The following is a 19,274-nucleotide window of genomic DNA, read 5'->3' on the forward strand; positions in this document are numbered from 1 at the left end:
AATTATTATATGTGATAAAACATTGTCCTTTTTACATTGTCCTTTTTAATGAGGATGTTTGAGGCTTTTTCATATGCATGAGTTAGATGAATCATTTATAATCATGCTATTATATTTTTTGATAAAAATAATGTTCTTCTCTGTTTAGCTCCAGGAAAGTTTCCCTGAACTGCCTCAATATGCTTCAATTAAATATGGTTGCAATGGTGAAAATTTGGGGGTCTTTTTTGCTGTGACTCAAGGCTCTGCTCTCAGTCATTATAGCTGCTCAGTTCTGTTGAAAAGAAGAGATGAGTACAGGAAATGGATTAGTGGCCTTTGCTTGAAACCATCCAATGACTAATCTGTCCTGTTCTTAAACAGCTAATCTTTTTACTTTTTTTTAAATTTTTAATCCTTCACATTCTTTTTTTTCATTTATTTTTTTATTGTAATTAGTAAAAGGGTTACATGATATTTGCCAGATAGAAGGTGCATTAATTCACATACATTGATACCCTTTCACATGTCTTGGTACCCGTTTCCCTCCCCCCCCCACACCCCCCACCCGTCTTGGTTTTCCCCCCTTCCCTATCAAATTTCAAATATCCAAATACAAATAAATTCAATATATCAGATAACAAAGTGAGATACTATACCAATATGAGATAACCAAGGGACAGCAAAGATGAGAGACAACATAGTAGATTAAGGACAACAATCATTCATTATATGGCTTTTGTTTCACTATCCTGGAGGTCCTTTCAATTAGCTTCACATTATATGTCCTTATGTATCAAGATTTTGCTCTATTGCAAATCTCTGCTAGTAGAGCCCAAGGTTTCTACTGATTATGACGAATGAGGGAAACCATTGAGCCTAAGTTCCTTTGAGTCTGGCTTACTTCACTTAATATGATTTTTTCTAAGTCTTTCCATTTCCTAACAAATGGGGCGATGTCATTCTTTCTGACAGCAGCATACAATTCCATTGTGTACAAATACCACAACTTGTTGATCCACTCATCAACTGAGGGACATCTAGGTTGGTTCCATATCTTTGCTATGGTGAATAGTGCTGCAATGAACATTGTTGTGCTAGTGGGTTTAGTATGTCCTTGTTTCTGGATGGTTGATCCTTCTTTGTCACCTTGCACTAGAATTAACTCCAAATGGATCAAAGACCTGGAGGTAAAAGCTGACACACTGAAAACTCTACAGGAAGGAATAGGAGATACACTAGGCCTCCTTGGCACAGGTCGAAACTTTCTTAATAAGGACCAAGAATCACAACAAATCAGAGAAAGGCTGGATAAGTGGGACTGCATTAAACTGCAGAGCTTTTGCATGGCAAAGGACATAGCTACTAAACTAATCAGGAAGCCTACAGAGTGGGAGAAGATCTTCACCAACCAAACAACGGACAAAGGCCTCATATCTAAAATATATCAACAACTCAAAAAATTGAATCACTCCAAAACTAACCTCCCAAGTAACAACCATCCCATTAAAAATGGGCCAAAGACTTAAAGAGAGTCTTCTCTGAAGAAGAAACAAAAATGGCCTATAGACACATGAAGAAATGCTCAACATCTCTGGTCATAAAAGAAATGCAAATCAAAACAACTCTAAGATTCCACCTCACTCCAGCTAGAATGGCCAGGATCAGGAAAACGAATGACAACAGATGCTGGAGGGGATGTGGCCAGGAGGGATCACTACTACACTGTTGGTGGGAGTGCAAACTCGTCCAACCACTATGGAAAGCAGTGTGGCAGTGCCTCAAAAGGCTAAACATAGAACTTCCGTATGACCCAGCAATTCCACTACTTGGCATTTAATCTTTTTACTTTAAATACACAAAGAAATATTGCCTGTTCGATAAACTAGTATCTTTTAAAAATTATAAACTTGGGAAAGCGTAGATGAATGAAGAGGAGAGGAAGGAGAATGGATACTACAAAATATACATACTACCAAATTAGAAAAGGCAAAAGGAGGTATGGGTCAAACTGGGGGTGAAATGATTTAAGAGGTGACACTGAAAAAGATGTAATATATTCATAAATTGTTTTGTTAAATAACAACTTTGTAAAACTATTTAAAGATGACAAAAATAAGACATTTTTAAAAATATACATATCATGTTAGTAGTTTGATTTGGTTGTGCTTTTTGAACTGTAATGAAATTTAATCAAGTGTGAGCTTGAATAAAGTCATTAATATTTTGTGCAAATGTGATATGATTTAAATATGTACATTAATTTTTGCCACTCCTGGCCTTGAGCTCAGGGCTTGAACTCAGGGCCTGAGCACTGTCCTTGGACTTTCTCAAGGCTAGAGCTCTACCACTTAAACCTCAGCACTTCTGACTTTTTTCTATGTATGTGGTACTTAGGCATCGAATCCGGGTCTTCGTGCATGCTAGGCAAGCACTCTACCACTAGGCCAAACTCCAAGCCCATAAATATGTATATTAAAATTCTGAAAAACATTTTAAAGTAGTGAGTGGTATACCAGATACTGAGAGCTCAATTTGTAATCCTAGCTAAACATAAGACAAAGATCTAGAATATCAAGCTTCAAAGGTGGCGTAGGTAGGGAAATCTGAAATCTCTACATCTCCAAAACAACCACATTAAATGTGACTGGATACCTGACAAATGTAACTAAAACCACTCCAAACATTTTCCCAAAAATAAAAAAAAACATGACTGGAGATGTGAGTCAAGTGGTAAAGCACCAGTCATGTAAGCAAGCTAGCAAATGACAGCCCCTGAAGGCAAACCCAGCACACTAGCAAAATCAACAAGAAGTGAAAATAAAAATAAAAGTAAATAGTGACTTGTGTTCAGATACATTATTATTCATGTAATATTCTTTATTCACACATGCATAAATTTAACTATGTATATACATCATTGTGATACATTATGTACAAGATTCTTGGTTTTACTAAATTCTTAATAGCATTAAACAGTCCTTTAGAAAAAAATGTGTTTTTATTGAAATTTTAAGATTCCACTGAGAAAGTCAGGTATGCAAAAATCACATGTTCTGTATTTACTTTTTCTGATAATCTCATTCAGTACAAGAACTGGTCATGAATAAAATGCATTTAAGTATTTCATGACCCTACATGGTACACATATGACATTTATGTCAATTATGGAATCAGTCTTGCCAGTTTATATTATTTATATATAGCTAAATATATGATAGACAGACAAATAATAGATAGGTAGGTAGGTAGATAGATTGATTAATTAGATAGATAGATGCATACGTACATACATACATACATACATACATACATACATACAAACATACATCTATAGCTTGATGAATATTTTATTTATGATGATGATAATCTTTAAATAGCTGTACTAAGCAGTTTAAACTCAATATGTAAGTTTATATATACAAATATTTTTTTATACTTATACTCTGACAACTCTGGGAAGAAGCTGTGTAAATAATTATGTGAAAAAAACAATTGAGGCCAGGAGTTCAACCTAGTGATCAAGTACATGCCTAGCATGCATGAAGACCCTGATTCAATTTCTAGGTACCACATACATAGAAAAAGCCGGAAGTGGTGGTGTGGTCCAGGGGCTACAGCTCTAGCTTTGAGAAAGCCCAGGGTCAATACTCAGACTGTGTTCAAGCCCCAGGACTGGAAAAAAAAAAAGATGACCTCTCCTTAACTCAATATGGGTACCTGAATTAACAGTTCTAAGGAGAGTAAACTTGAAATGTTCAGCACACCACCAGAAGGACTGGTCTGTATTGATACTGTTGAGGATTCACGTGTCCAAGAAACTGAAAGGCAACATCTCAATTAATGACCAAAATTATGATTGGAGATACCTGTTTATAAATAAACATATCAATAAGTCAATTTTAAAGGGTTTGAAGATGCTATAATTTTTTCCCTCAGAAACGTGCCGTGCTCTCAGAAGTATACTCTTTAAACTATAATCTATCACCGGTCTCTGGTTTCTCATCAAAATCAGTGAACATTGATCTATATTTCTAAAAACAATAGATAAAACAATCCAACTTAAAATATGTGTTACTTCTTATTTCGTGTGAAACTCATACTTTTTAAATCATGTATGCTCCAGGTGTTATCAGAACTGCCTTACACAACATGGATAGAGAAGCCAGAGAGCACTATTCAGTGGTCATCCAAGCCAAAGATATGGCAGGACAAGTTGGAGGACTTTCAGGATCTACAACTGTCAACATCACCTTGACTGACGTCAATGACAACCCACCACGCTTCCCTCAGAGTATGTACTTGTTTCCTATGTTTTCAGCATGCATTGATGTAAAGCAAAATGAAGTATTTAAATATACAAGAGTTATATTTGCTCCAGAAGAAATACATTATGCTTTTTTAGGCCTTTTTATTACTCTTGTTTTTCCTTTGTTTCCCTTCAACAGTCCAGACTTGGGAAAGGCTGAATCTCTTTGTCTCTTAAAATTAAGACATAATTGGTCCTGTGTTTAATATAGGGAATTCTGTTGCATCAGAAAAGTAGTAAAAATGATGCAACAGTCCTTAATAATAAAAAACCTATTTTATAACATGTATTTCTAAAGCAGTTGGGGAAATAATTTTAATTCAAATTAATATGGATAATTTATTCATTCAATATTCTTCTGGCTTTTGATCATATTCTATGACTAAAGACTTAAAAAAATCTCCATGTGATGTATGCCTACTGGTAGGTGGACACATGTATCACTTAAAGTCAGGTTGGAACTAATTTAACAAGTTGAAATCCCAAAATACAATAGGCTGCTAGAAAGCAGAGACCATAATTTAAAAGCCATTTCAGGGAATCAGAAAAAAGTATTAATACTCTGAATTTTTGGTAGGAAATGGTGATTATGCCATCTTCAGAATACTGAACCAAATACAAATATATGGGAATGTTTTTAATAGGGCAAGTAGTATGTATGGCATTTCCTCTAAGAAAGATAATATTCAATTACAGAAAATAATTTTATAGAGGTTTAATATACATGTCAACTTACAAATGATAGTGAAAAATTGTTACTGAATAAGCATCATGATATAGCAATGGGATCTCTTTCCAAATCAAGGTGAAAAGTTTTTTTTTTCCAAAAGTTATTTTTAAACTTAAATTTTATTGTAAAGATGATGTACAGAGGGTTTATAGTCACATGAGTCAAGTAAGGAGTACATTTCATCTGTAATTACTTATTAAATACACTTTACTGTAGAGTCCATGTCTAGTAACCAATGAGAAATTCCTTACACCTAAGCTACACTAACGTGCTGGGCCCTTATTTAAACTAGAAATTGTTTGCACTCTGTTGTATAATATCAATTCTATACTTCCCTCTGAAATGGCTTTTGAAAATTAGCATTTTCTGTTTCATTTTCCTCTTTTTTTCATAAAATTTTATTGTAATTAATAGAAGGGTTACATGATATTTGCCAGATAGGTGGTGCACTAATTCACATACATTGATACCCTTTCACATGTCTTGGTCCCCATTTCCCACACCCCAACCCCTCCCCCTCATCATGTTTTCCCCCGTTCCCTATCCAATCTCAAATAACCAAATACAAATATATCTTATATATCAAGTAACAAAGTGAGATACTGTGACAATATGAGATAACCAAGGGACAGCAAAACAGATGAAAGATAAAATAGTACATTAAGAACAACAATCACTCATTATATAGCTTATGTTTCCATATTCTAGAAATCCTTTCATTTAGCGTCCTACTATATGGCCTTTTGTATCAAAGATTTGCTCTATTGCAAATCTCTGCTAGGAGAGCCCAAGGTTTCTACTGATTATGACAAATGACGGAAACCATTAAGCCTAAGTTCCTTTGAGTCTGGCTTACTTCACTTAATATGATCTTTTTCTACATCTTTCTGTTTCCTAACAAATGGGGCAATCTCATTCTTTCTGACAGCAGCATAGAATTCCATTGTGTACAAATACCACAACTTGTTGATCCACTCATCAACTGAGGGACATCTAGGTTGGTTCCATATCTTTGCTATGGTAAATAGTGCTGCAATGAACATAGTTGTGCTGATGGATTTAGTATGTCCTTGTTTCTGGATGACTGGGTAAATGCCAAGTAGTGGAATTGCTGGGTCATAGGGGAGCTCTATGTTTAGACTTTTGAGGAATTGCCATACTACTTTCCATAGTGGTTGAATGAGTTTGCACTCCCACCAACAGTGTAGTACTGCTCCCTCCTGGCCACATCCCCTCCAGCATCAGTTGTTATTAGTATTCTTGATCTTGGCCATTCTAACTGGAGTGAGGTGGAATCTTGTTGTTTTGATTTGCATTTATGATCAGAGATGTTGAGTATTTCTTCATGTGTCTATAGGCCATTTTTGTTTCTTCTTCACAGAAGACTCTCTTTAAGTCTTGGGCCCAACTTTTAATGGTATGGTGGTTACTTTGGATATTACTTTTGCAGTGATTCAATTTTTTGAGCTGTTGATATATTTTAGATATGAGGCCTTTTTCTGTTGTATGGTTGGTGAAGATCTTCTCCCACTCTGTAGGCTTCCTAATTAGTTTACTAGCTATGTCCTTTGCCATACAAAACCTCTGCAGTTTAATACAGTCCCACTTATCCAGCCTTTCTCTGATTTGTTGTGCTTCTTGGTCCTTATTAAGAAAGTTTCCACCTGTGCCAAGAAGGTCTAGTGTATCTCCTATTCCTTCTTGTAAAGTTTTCAGATTGTCGGCTTTTACCTCCAGGTCTTTGATCCATTTGGAGTTAATTCTAGTGCAGGGTGACAAAGAAAGATCCAACTTTAGTTTTCTGCATGTGCTTAATGAGTTCTGCCAGCACCACTTGTTGAAGAGTCTGTCTTTCCTCCATTCTATTTTTTTGGCTCCCTTGTCAAAGATTAGGTGGCCATAGGTCTGTGGTTAATAGTTGGGTCTTCAGTTCTATTCCATTGGTCTTCAGGCCTGTTCTTGTGCCAGGATCAAGATGTTTTGATAATTATAGCTCTGTAATAGAGTCTAAAGCTTGGAATTGAAATTACTCCTGCTCTGTTCTTTCTGCTAAGGAGTGTTTTTTCTATACAGGGTCTTTTATTATTCCATATGAAATTTGGATTGCCTCTTCTATTCCTTTAAAGAATGACATTGGGATATTGATGGGTATTGCATTGAATTTGTAGATAGCCCTTGACAAGATTGTCATTTTCATAATATTGATTCTTCCAAGCTAAGAGCATGGGAGGTTTTTCCATTTCCTCAGTTCTGCTTTAATTTCTTTTTTTAGGGGTTTTAAAGTTTTCATCAGAAAGGTCCTTTACAGTCTTATTTAAGCTAATTCCTAGGTACTTTATTTTCTTTGAGGCTATTGCAAAAGGAATTGCTTTCCTGATTGTTGCCTCATTCCTCTCACTGTTGGCGTAGAGGAAGGCAGTTGATTTTCTAGGGTTAATTTTATAGCCTGCTACCCTTCCAAAGTTTTGAATCAGCTCAAGGAGTTTGGGAGTAGAGTCTATAGGATTCTTTAAATACAGGATCATGTCATCTGCAAAGAGGGATAGTTTTACTTCCTCTTTCCCTATTTGGATCCCCTTTATTCTTGCTTCTTGATTATTGCACTGGCTAGGAATTCTAATATTATGTTGAAGAGGAGTGGAGAGAGTGGGCATCCTTGTCTCGTTTGTGATTTTAGAGGGAATGGCTTTAGCTTTTCGCCAGTAAGTATAATACTAGCTGTGGGTTTGTCATACACAGCCTTTATTATATTGAGGAATGTTCCATGGATTCCTATTTTCTCCAGGGTTTTTAAGATAAAGGGGTGTTGAATCTTGTCAAATGCCTTTACTGCATCTATTGAGGCAATCATGTGATTTTTGTCCCTGCTCCTGTTGATGTGTTGAATTATATTAATTGATTTACACATGTTGAACCAGCTTTGCCTCCCCGTGATGAATCCAGTTTGATCATAGTGTATAATTTTTTTTGATGAGTTGTTGTAGACGGTTGGCCAGTATTTTGTTGAGAAGTTTTGCATCGATGTTCATCAAAGAAATAGGTCTATAGTTATCTTTCTTTGATGAATCTCTGTCTGGTTTGGGGATGAGGGTTATACTGGATTCATAGAATGAGTTTGAAAAAGAACCTTCGTTTTCAATTTCCTTGAAGAGCTTGAGGAGTATTGGTGTGAGCTCTGCTTTGAAGACCTTATAGAATTCAGCTGTGAATCCATCTGGCTCCTGGAATTTTCTTAGGTGGAAGCTCTGTTATTAGCATTTCTATTTCAGTGCTTGAAATAGGCCTGTTTAGTTCTTGATGTGGGTATGTTAATATTGGCTTAAGAATTCGTCCATTTCTTCTGGATTCTCAAATTTGTTGACGTAAAGGTTTGAGAAGTATTCATTCATGATACTCTGGATCTTGGTAATTTCTGTCGTGATATTGCCATTTTCATCTATGATTTTGTTTATTTCGGTATGCTCCCTTCTGTTTTTGGTAAGATTTGCTAAGGGTTTGTCAATTTTGTTAATTCTTTCAAAAAACCAACTCCTTCTTTTGTTGATTCTTTCTATAGTTTTTTTGGGGGGGATTCCAATTCATTTCATTCTGCTTTGATTTCAATAATTTGCTTTCTTCTAGTGGGATTAGGGTTGCTTTGTTGCTCTTTTTCCAGGAGCTTAAGGTGACACATTTAATTGTTGGTTTGTGATTTTTCCAGTTTGTTATTGTAGGCACTCAGAGCTATAAATTTTCCTCTGAGAACTGCCTTTGTCGTGTCCCAAAGGAGCTGCTATTTTGTGTGCTCCTTTCTGTTAAATTTTATAAACTGTTGGATTTCTGTTCTGATCTCTTCGATGACCCATGGTGATTCAACAATGTGTTGTTCAATCTCCATGAGTTACAGGGTTTTCATTGGTGGAGATTGGTGTTCAGTTCCAATTTGATGCCCTTGTGGTCTGAGAGAGTGCATGGAATAATTTCAGTGTTTCTGAATTTGTCCAGGTTTGTTTTGTGGCCTAAAATGTGGTCGATTGTGGAAAATGTTCCATGTGCTGCTCAGAAAAATGTATATTGTGTTGTTGCTGGGTGGAATAGTCTGCAGATGTCTGTTAGATCTAGTTGGTCTATATAGTTGTTCAATTCTAAGGTTTCTCTGTTGAGTTTTTGCCTTGTTGATCTGTCCAATGGTGAGAGTGGTGTGTTAAAGTCACCGACAATCACTGTGTTTCGATCTATGTATGGTTTCCGTGAAAGTAAAAGTTTGCTTGATGAAGTTCAGAGCTCTGGGATTGGGTGTGTAGATATTTAGGATGGTTAGGTCCTCCTGGAGGAAAGATCCCTTCAGTAGTATGTAGTAACCTTCTTTGTCTTTTCTCACTAATTTTATTTGAAGTCTATTTTATCTGATATGCGGATGGCAACTCCAGCCTGTTTAGGGGGCCATTAGCTTGATAGAGTTTATTCCAACCTCTCATTTTCAAAAGGTGTTTGTTTTTTTGGGTAAGATGTGTCTCTTGAAGACAGCAGAAAGATAGATCTTGATTTTGATCCAACTAGACAGTCTATGCCGTTTAATTGGAGAGTTAATACCATTGATATTGAGAGTCAGGATTGAGAAATATTTATTAGTTCCCGCCATTTTTACAAGCTTTCATTAGGGTCTGTGTGTTGATAGTTTTTGTGGTACTTAGATGTTATGAGTTTTAGGTGCCATGTCTTTCTCTGTATTACATTTGTGTTGGTTTTCCATGTGTAGAACATCTTTGAGAAATTTCTGTAGTGTTAGTTTTGTTGCTACATAATGTTGAACCTTTTCCTTGGAATGGAATGTCTTTATTGTTCCCTCAGTTATGAATGAGAGCTTAGCTGTGTACAGTATTCTTAGTTGGTAGTTATTTGACTTCAGGGCATGGTATATATCGTTCCAATCTCTTCTTGCTTGCATGGTCTCTGCTGAGATATCTGGGATTATTCTGATTGGTTTGCCTTTATAGGTGATTGTTCTCTTCTCCCTGACTGCTTTTAGGATCCTATCTTTGGCGTCTATTGATCCAGTTTGGATTACAATGTGGCGGTGGGATGTCCTTTTCTGGTCAGGTCTGTTTGGGGTTCTAAAAGCTTCTTGTACCTGGATGGGCCTGCCCTTCTGGATATTTGGGAAGTTCTCTGAGATGATTCCTTGAAGTATATTTCCAATACCATTGACCTTTCTCTAGATCCTCCTCAATACCAATTAGCCTTAAATTAGGCTTCCTAATTGTATCTTGGACCTCCTGTAGCGTTTTCTCATATTTCCTAGATTTGAATTGACTCATTTTCTGTTCCTTTTCTATAACAACTAAATTTTCTTCAACCCTGGAAATTTTCTCTTCTGCATTGTCTAACCTGCTATCAAAGCTATCTACTTTATTCTTCATCTCCCTTGCTTCTAATTGATCATTTTTTATGCCTTGCATCTCTTATTTTAGATCATGTATGGATTTCTTTAGCTCCTTAATTTTCATTTGAGTTGTTAGCTCAGCAGCTTTATTCTCTTTGGACATTTGTTGGAGTTCAGTCACCTTTTTGTTTGTGGATTCTATGAATTTGTCCATTTTTCTTCGAAAAACCTTTATTATGGCCTCCTTTATGGCTTCCCCTTTTTCACATATCACCTTGTTTATGGTTTCCTCTTGTTTAGCTGTGGCTTCCTCCCTTATCTCTTTCTTTATGTTTTCACGTTTTTCATTAATGATGTTTATCAATTGCATTTGTATAGCACTTAGAAGGCTCTCCTCTAGATTTGCCACTGACCGTTACATTGTCTGTTTATTTTGGGTGGGAGATGCTATTCCTTGATTTGACATTTTTCTTGAGTTTTTTGTGTTCTGCCCATTTGAGGATGGGAGCAAGATTAATACTAAACAAGATTATAATTTTTCAGATATAACCAATCTAGACCTTTTTAGTTGGCTTACACTTACATACAAATCTAATACAATCACAGATGACCAATTTATGACCAAAACAATAAGCCCCTCAATCCAATCTCTATTGTATTTAAGTCCCTCTGGACCTAGGGTATAATTGAACACCTATACACACAGCATTGCACAACAATCATCAAATCTAGATGCATGCATTATAAGAGTTGAAGGATGAACAGAAGACCAGAGATAGAAAAATAATATGAAAGACGACAAGTGAGGTAGGAAAAGAACAATACAGGAGTGTAAGTATATCATAGTAATGAAAAAAGGGTATCATGTAAGAAAAACTGACCTAAGGTGTTAGACAGATTATTTGTGTAGAAAGTTTAGATGAACTTAGATAAAACTTATCAAAATAAGAAGAGTAATAAGAATATATAGAGAAAAGAGAGAGGTTGATATAGGAGATTTGAATGATACCAATTTAAGAAAGAATAAAATAAACAAAATAGCCACAAAATAAAAGAAAACAGAACACACACACACTCACACAAAACGAAAACAAAAACAAAAACAGAAAAAAAAAAAAAAAGAAAAAAGTTGGGGGAGATTCTTCACTGTTCTAAATTCTTACCCAAGAGATATTAGTGTTGAGAACCCGGAGTTTAAAAAGCAGGTGACTATATCAATATCGATATCATTTTTATTCAAACTGTACCCAGGAACGACCTCAGTGACAGCAGGATTGCGGGAAAAGAGAGGAGAAAGAAAGAAAAAAAGAAAAAAAAGGAATGAATTATAACATTAGAAAAAAAGGTGTAGGTTAAATGACAAAGAGAAAGGCAAGAACATTTAAAATGCATATGAAATGGGGTAAAAAAAAATTAAAAAAGGGTATGCTTCAGTTTTTTATGGTTTTTTTTGGTGGGGGGAGAGGTTAGGAAACTTGTGTCTCCACTAAATTCGGGATCTAACCACTTCACAAAGTCTTTTTCTCTTGTGATTTGGCTTTGCAGTTTTTCAGATGGTAAAACACAACTGAAAGATCTGAGGGCAGCTTTGTTTACAGGTCTGGGGAGGGCACAGGGGACGGACTTCAGCAGCTCTGGTGCCGGATTTCTGGCTAAGGGATCTCTGGGAAATCCTTTGCCAGTTAGAAACGTGGTGCTGTCAGCAGCACCTCTCAGCCTCCAATGGCTTTGGCCGGGTCTTTGCCAGCAGTCAAGATGGTGCTGCTCTCGGCTGGTGGGGGAGGGGCTCCTTCCCAATGCTGTTCCCAGAGCAGAAGTGGAAACTTCTCCTTGGAACTACTCACAAATTGCTGGATTCTCTGGCAAGGTCCATGCACAGCCAGGTGTGGGCTCTAGGCTTGCGCAGGCTCTGTGTGGCTCTGTCTGCAGCGGGCGGGTCTGTGCTGCTGTGGAGCGCTTTCTCTGCTCTGATTCAGAAGAGCCTTTTTCTCCTTGGCGGCTCCACTGAGGAGCTCCATGCTCTCTTTTTGCGCTGGTATTCTTCCTTTTTTTCCTCTCTGCCTGAGTTCTCTGTGGTCCTAAAGCTTACTGAGGATCAGTTTCTGTTAGAGGACTGTCTCCTGCACTGCCAGTACATGAATCTTGGCAGGAGCTCAGTATGTCTCACCCTGAACTGCCGCCATCTTCCGCCAATCTTCTCTGGTTTTCCTCTATTAGGCTTGCTTTTCACTCTTATTTCCCAGGTAGGTAACTCCTTTGCTGCTAGGACAGCCTCTAATACAGACTGGTATTTTAAGGGTTTTTTTTGTTATGTTAAGTGATCAGCTCAGCGGCCCATCCTAGATAAATGACTATTACATGAATGACTGAGTTAGCTAAATTTAAATACTCTGTCTAAGGATCATTTTTAAAAGAACATTACTAATGACCAGTCAAATTTATGGAAACATTAAAATGCACTTTAAAATCTTGATGCTAGAAAGAAAATTGTTAACTGGCCTATTTATGTGGACTTTGCATTATGAAGTAAACATTTCTGAAAGAAAATTACAGATGACAGATGAGTCTGCTTTATTTAGCCATAAATATAGTGACATTTTAAATCATTTTATAAATATATTTTACTTTTTATATATCACTTAAACAATATTTCTGTATACATATTATAAGAGCATTGGTTCATAGCATGAATCAATTGAAATGGAAATTTATTTTTTAACTTGTTTTACCTCCATTAATGCATAGAAGGAAATTTGATCAAATTCATCCCTCTATGACTATATATTATTTTTCTTCTTTCTTCTATTAAAAACTGACAACAAGGGCCTGGAGTGTGGCCTAGTGGTAGAGTGCTTCCCTAGCATGCAGGAACCCTGGGTTTCATTCCGTGGTACCACATAGGAAAAGGGGGAAAGGTGCTGTGGCTCAAATGGTAGAGTGCTAGTCTTGAGAAAACTCAAGGACAGTGCTGTCTCTGAGTTCAAGCCCCAGGTCTGGCGAAAACAAAATGTTAACAAGTTTCCTTATTCAATTTTTCATCCATGCATAAAACATATTTTAATCATTTTCAACCTCTTCATTCTTTCCTTTTACCCTCCACTCATTTTATAACCAAAAGAACCTCCCCATTTTGTTGTCATATTATTTCTTTTCCAAAGGTCCAGATTACATGTGATAGAGGTCATGTGACACTTGTGTTAAATCTAGTGGGGCTTATTTTTCTTAACATAGATTATCTAACTTTTTCTATTTTCCTACATATGACACATTCTCAATCTCCTTTACAGTTGAATGCTAATACATTTGCAATATATTATATTTCTTTCATAAGTATATATATTCAGAGACTTTATATTATACCCATTATACAATAGTATATTGGTTAAAACAATAAAAATTAAAAAAGAATGACAAGATCTACATACAGCTGCATTGCTTTTGATAACACTGACATACCTACATAATTGGACGTGGATTCTACTGTAAGTATGTATGTTTTTGTGTGTAATTAACCCCCTGGCCTTATGCTGACCAGGCAAGTGTTTACCACTTGAACTACACAAAGCCTTCCCACCATTATTTTTGTTAATGCATAGTAATAACAAAGTTCTTATAATAGAGTCATACTGAAGTTTTATACATGTCCTTGCATACAATAAAATGGGGGTCAATAAAGTGCATATTTATCACAGATTTTCATTTTTAGCTCGCTCTGCTTCTTTGAAATAGCTATGACATCTATAAGCTCATTAATTTCTGTTATACAGAATCAATTAATTATAAATTATATATGTGTTTTATTATATACCCATATGAATGATATAGCACTTATATTTATTCATCATTGTACTATTTAAGTTAGTAATATTGCTATAGCATAAGCATCAGTCTACAATGAATATAATTGCTCTATGTGACAAATAAACAGGAAATGACTATTCAGAGTAAAATCTCATTGTAGAATACAGTTCACAGATGAAGACCCCAGCACACGTAGAGATATACTCGGTTTTGTAATGGAGGCAGAACACACTCAAAGGCTTTCAATATACCCAGATTAAAAGGTATATTTTGTTTGGACTTCATTACACAAAACAAGATGCTAATTTGACAAAATTGAGAGAAAATTAGCCCACTGTAGAGTCCTTTTATTTCCCTTTATGTATTGTAAGCCATCAAATAAATAACTATTTTCATAGTGCAAAAATCTTTTTAAAACTTCTTATGAGGATTTGACAGGCCATGTGTAAGTATATAAGTAATTCAAATTAATTAAAAATCATATTCAGTTGTCAACCCAAGTATCTCTTAATTTGCGAGGTTTTTCACAACTGTGTTTCTTTTCTCTCTTCACATGTTGTTTGAGAGAATTCTTTTTCTTACACCATTACACACCATTACAATAGTTGCCTCTACTTACAATGTTTCACACACACACACACACACACACACACACACACACACACTCCCCTTTAAAGAGCCTGAGAGAGTATGTTGTCTTTTTTTTGCGAGACCTGGGCTTGAACTCAGGGTCTGAGCACTGTCCTTGGACTTTCTCAAGGCTAGAGCTCTACCGCTTGACCCTCAGCACCACTTCCGGCTTTTTTTCTGCGTATGTGGTACCAAGGAATCAAACCTGAGTCGTTGTGCATGCTAGGCAAGCACTCTGCCACTAGGCGAAACTCCCAGCAGTGTGTTGTCTTTTTATATCTCCTGATTCTTTACCATTTTGTCTTAAAATAAGTAAGCATATTGTAGGTTAGTGAGAGTGGAAATGAGCTAAATTGGTTAGGGGCCTTTTCAATGTCTGCCCTGGGGAGGTGTAGTCGCAATGGCTTAGGATATAAAGAAACCAAATGTCCTCATAGAATTCAAATCCCTGTCTTAGTCAGGAAAATCCCTAAGGGAAGAGACAAGCATGCCTACCTAGTAACTAAAGGATAGCTACTGCTCATTTCAAGTCAGTGACCATCTTTTGGTTGTAGAATGTAAGAATAGTAGCCACTTGGAAGATTCACATTGAGAGGAAATAAATCAGCCCATCTAGACTTTAAATCCCTACTAAATTTATGCAAATAATGACAAATTCTAGTTGAGATAAGTAATAAGAAATGTAAAATATTTTCTGTAGCAGCCTTTTTATTGAGGCGACATACTTAGCTTCTTGAAATTATTTTAATTTCCTGTTCTGCTTCTAAAAGTGTTGGACTATTTAGGTAGTTAAATAAAGTGTTCTTGGGGGAAAAAAATGGAAGTCACTGATATTCATTATTCTGCATAAAGCATTCACATGTAAAATTCAACACCTTACATGATTCTAGATTTTTAATTCAAAGAACTGTACTCCTAGAAATTCCCTCATAAATAATTTAGTTAGAGAAAGAATAACCACAAGCCAAATAACCACACAAAATAAAACAGCAGGAACTTGATTAACAAAACTTTGTCCCAAACATAAAATGCTTGAAAAAGTTTGAAGTGAATCAACAATTTATATGCAGTTGTGGCCCACAATTGATAGCATTTAATATTGGGTGTAGTGAGTCCACAGACTTGAATACTCACAGCATTTCTCATTGAATTATCTAAACATCAAAGATGTTTAATCAACTTGAGTAAATATTAATTAAAAGAAATATCTCTCAGTATTAAGATCTGAAGTGTATTTCTGAATCATAGGAGAATTGATATCTGTAGATTGTTTTGTAAAATATACCTATGCTTTTTACTATATTCACAATATATTTTGGAACTTGCTCAGTATTATTTTAATGTATAATATACTTATTTTGGTAAGTGTTTTTAAGTGCTTAAAAAATCAAAGACCTTTGTAGCTTCTTGATTAGTGTCTAGTAAGTCAGTCATCAGTCTAATTTTCTATGTACTTATAGTATCTTTGTGTCTAATATTAATAAAGCTATTTATTAATTTTTCTCACAGGGTAATTCTTTTTCATTCTTTTTAATGTTTCCAGAATTGTTTTTCTTAGATTCAATTTGAAACCATAAGAAGGAAGTACAAAATTTGAAACCTTTAGCATTTTTTGGACTAAAATCTTTTATTGTGCATTTTTAATATTGTGTGGATCATAACAGTCGGCATATTTGCTATGGTAATATCGAGGTTTTTCTTTCTTTTTTCTTTTTGGTTAAAATGTTTCTTCTTGTTGTCTGTCAGATTGCTTTCAAACTTATTTTTAATTCTTAAGTTCGACTTTGGTTTTGTTAGATTTTAAATTATTTCACAATTTGATTATTGTAACTACACATGCTTTATTATTCATTCTTGATATGTTTACATTAAGGAATTTTATGTTTTTGTTTAATTTTTCCTTGCCCTTTTCATATTTTTTTCATATTACTTGAGTGTTTCATTTCATTCAGTAGCATATTGTAGTTTTCTTCTGTTACTTAAGTGCTTACTCTTGGAATAAATCTCATTACTTGCATAGTAATGGGATTGTAAAGATGTTGAACATTGAACATGTCTTCGAGTTTTGCTATTTTAAATAGTGAGCTTTACATTAAATTGTCCTCACTCTTGTGTTAAATCATGAATAATCAATTTAAAACTCAGCAATAAATGATCAATCTGGAGCTGTTTAATTTCTGCATTTCTGTCTAGAAACATTTTTATCTGAAAGAATAATTATTAAAATTGACTTTCCCCTTTTGTACTAAACATTAACTAATTCATTCAATTTTATTTATAAACATTATTGTGCCTTCAGTATATGTGAATACTTCTATTCAGAGTAGAATTGTCTTTTGAAGTCATTTTTCCTGTTTCAATAATTACTAGTGTAATTTTTCTGTTGATTTTCTTTTTCTGTTGAAAATTCATATCTGTCCTAATGTTACTCTTGACTATTTTGTTACAATTCATGAATCTATTTTCTTTTAAATTGCCCCCATGTTCTACAGTTTAACTATGAGGAGCATAGGCATCAACTTTTTAAAAGTTCATTTTTATAATTTATACCATTTTTTATTTAGCTTTCATTAGTTTGGAAAAATCTCTTATTTAGAATTTCTTCAAGTATTTATTCAACCTAATTTTCTGGTGTTTTGCTTAGTTCTGCAAAGGCTACCTGCTAGGCATTTTCATATGTACCATTGCTTTTTTTCCCCCTAATTATCTTTTGCAATCAATATTTTTTAACCTGGATATTATATGCTGACTGTATTTTATATGTCAGAAAACTTTTATACTGTCTATACCATTTAATTAACGTCATCTGAGAAAGTAAGTGCAAACCAGCACAAAAACTTCAGCTCTATAATTTGTAGTTTATTCAATTAAAATTATTGTGCACAATAAAATTCATCTTTAAGCAAAGAAATCATATACATTGCAATCACTTAATACATAAAAATAATACATAAAAGTGATATCTGTGTCCTGCTAGGAATATTTTCTATTTGGGTTTTCATCATTTTCCATATTTAGGAGTGTCATGGAGATCTCCCATTTACAAATTCAGTATTGAGATATTAATGACAGAAAATAATGCAGAGATTTGTTTATCTATTTATTTATTGAATTTTAAAGTTCTCTGAACTTTTCTTCTCCAATTCCAACTTCTATGACAATTCTGAATTCCAACCTTCATTGGATTTATTTCTTCTTGGGCTCTTTCCTCTCGCACTACACATTTAAAAGTGTATCTAGGGCAGGGATACGCCTACCATATGAAGTCCTGGGTTGGATTCCTTGGTATCACATAAAAGCCAGATGTGAGGTTGTGGCTCAACTGATAGTGTGTCTAGTAGTTTGTTGGCCTTGACTGCTACTTGTAATCCAAGCTACTGAGGAGCCTGAAGTGTGAAAATCATATTTCAAAGCCAGCCTGGGCAGGAAAGTGAGATTGTATAGATGGATGGATGGATGGATGGATGGATGGATGGATGCATAGAGAGATAGATAGATAAGCACTAGGACTCATCCAATTATAAAGAGAAATAAAGTTATATTGTTCAAAAATTGGGAAAAATGGACATCATCATGTTAAATGGAAGAGTTATGGGTAGTAAGAAAGTAAGGAGTGAATTAAAGGACGGAATTTGATAAAAATATGATATGCCTATAGAGAAATATTACAATGAAATCCTTGCCTATAGTTAATATTTGTTAATTTAAAAAGGTACCATGTGAAATGAAAACAAAAGGCACTGATTCTTGGCAATACAGGCAAGCCGACTGATAATCAGGTGTCAGATAATATCTACTTATATGTCAATTTTCCCCTAGAAGCATCAATTCATACACACACTATACACACATACAAACACACACACATTCACACATACCTTTTTATTTTATAATTGCATATTACTCATATGATACAAATATTAAATAATTTCCATGAATTTAATGAGTATATTAGTTTTTTTATTTTGTAGCCAAAATTCTTGGGTTTAATCTAGGGAGTAATTTATTTTAAGTAACTAATTATGCAGTTAATTAATTATGTTGGTCATAGGGTTTAAACTCTGGGTCTGGGCGCAGTCCCTGAGCTCTTTGGCTCAAGGTTAGCACTCTACCACTTGAGCAACAGTGCCACTTCCGGTTTTCTGGTGGTCAATTGGAGATAAAAGTCTTCCAGGCTGGCCTTGAACCATGATCTTCAGATCTCAGCCTCTGAGTAGCTAAAATTATAGGTGTGAACCACCAGTGCCCCACTTATTTTATTCTTATTAAATATACTGAACAAGGCACAGCATCTTTTACAAAAGATTAGAATTTAGAATCAATACTCTCCTGCAGGAAAATAAGTATATCAACATGAACAAAATGCATTATGCAAATAGCATTTGTGTTAGTTTCATCTCTTTTCCTCTTTAAAAAGTGTATTTCAAGCCAGGTGCAGTGGCTCATGCCTATAATTCTTGCTA

The 19,274-nt window shown here is 35.1% G+C and overlaps 1 protein-coding gene across 2 annotated transcripts in view; it reads left to right on the top strand.

Annotated features, from left to right (window-relative positions):
- Cdh18 (cadherin 18) overlaps positions 1-19,274 on the top strand; it is a 355,549-nt gene that overhangs the window by 263,615 nt on the left and 72,660 nt on the right. For both annotated transcript variants that reach the window (XM_090332102.1, XM_090332103.1), the window contains one exon: positions 4,106-4,273. In XM_090332102.1, coding sequence (XP_090188228.1) covers positions 4,106-4,273 — 168 coding nt within the window. The remainder of the gene's footprint in view (positions 1-4,105; positions 4,274-19,274) is intronic.

Source organism: Megascapheus bottae, chromosome 4 (genome assembly GCF_031878675.1).
Source record: "Megascapheus bottae isolate mThoBot1 chromosome 4, mThoBot2.hap1, whole genome shotgun sequence".
In the NCBI taxonomy this organism is placed as follows: Eukaryota; Metazoa; Chordata; class Mammalia; order Rodentia; family Geomyidae; genus Megascapheus; species Megascapheus bottae.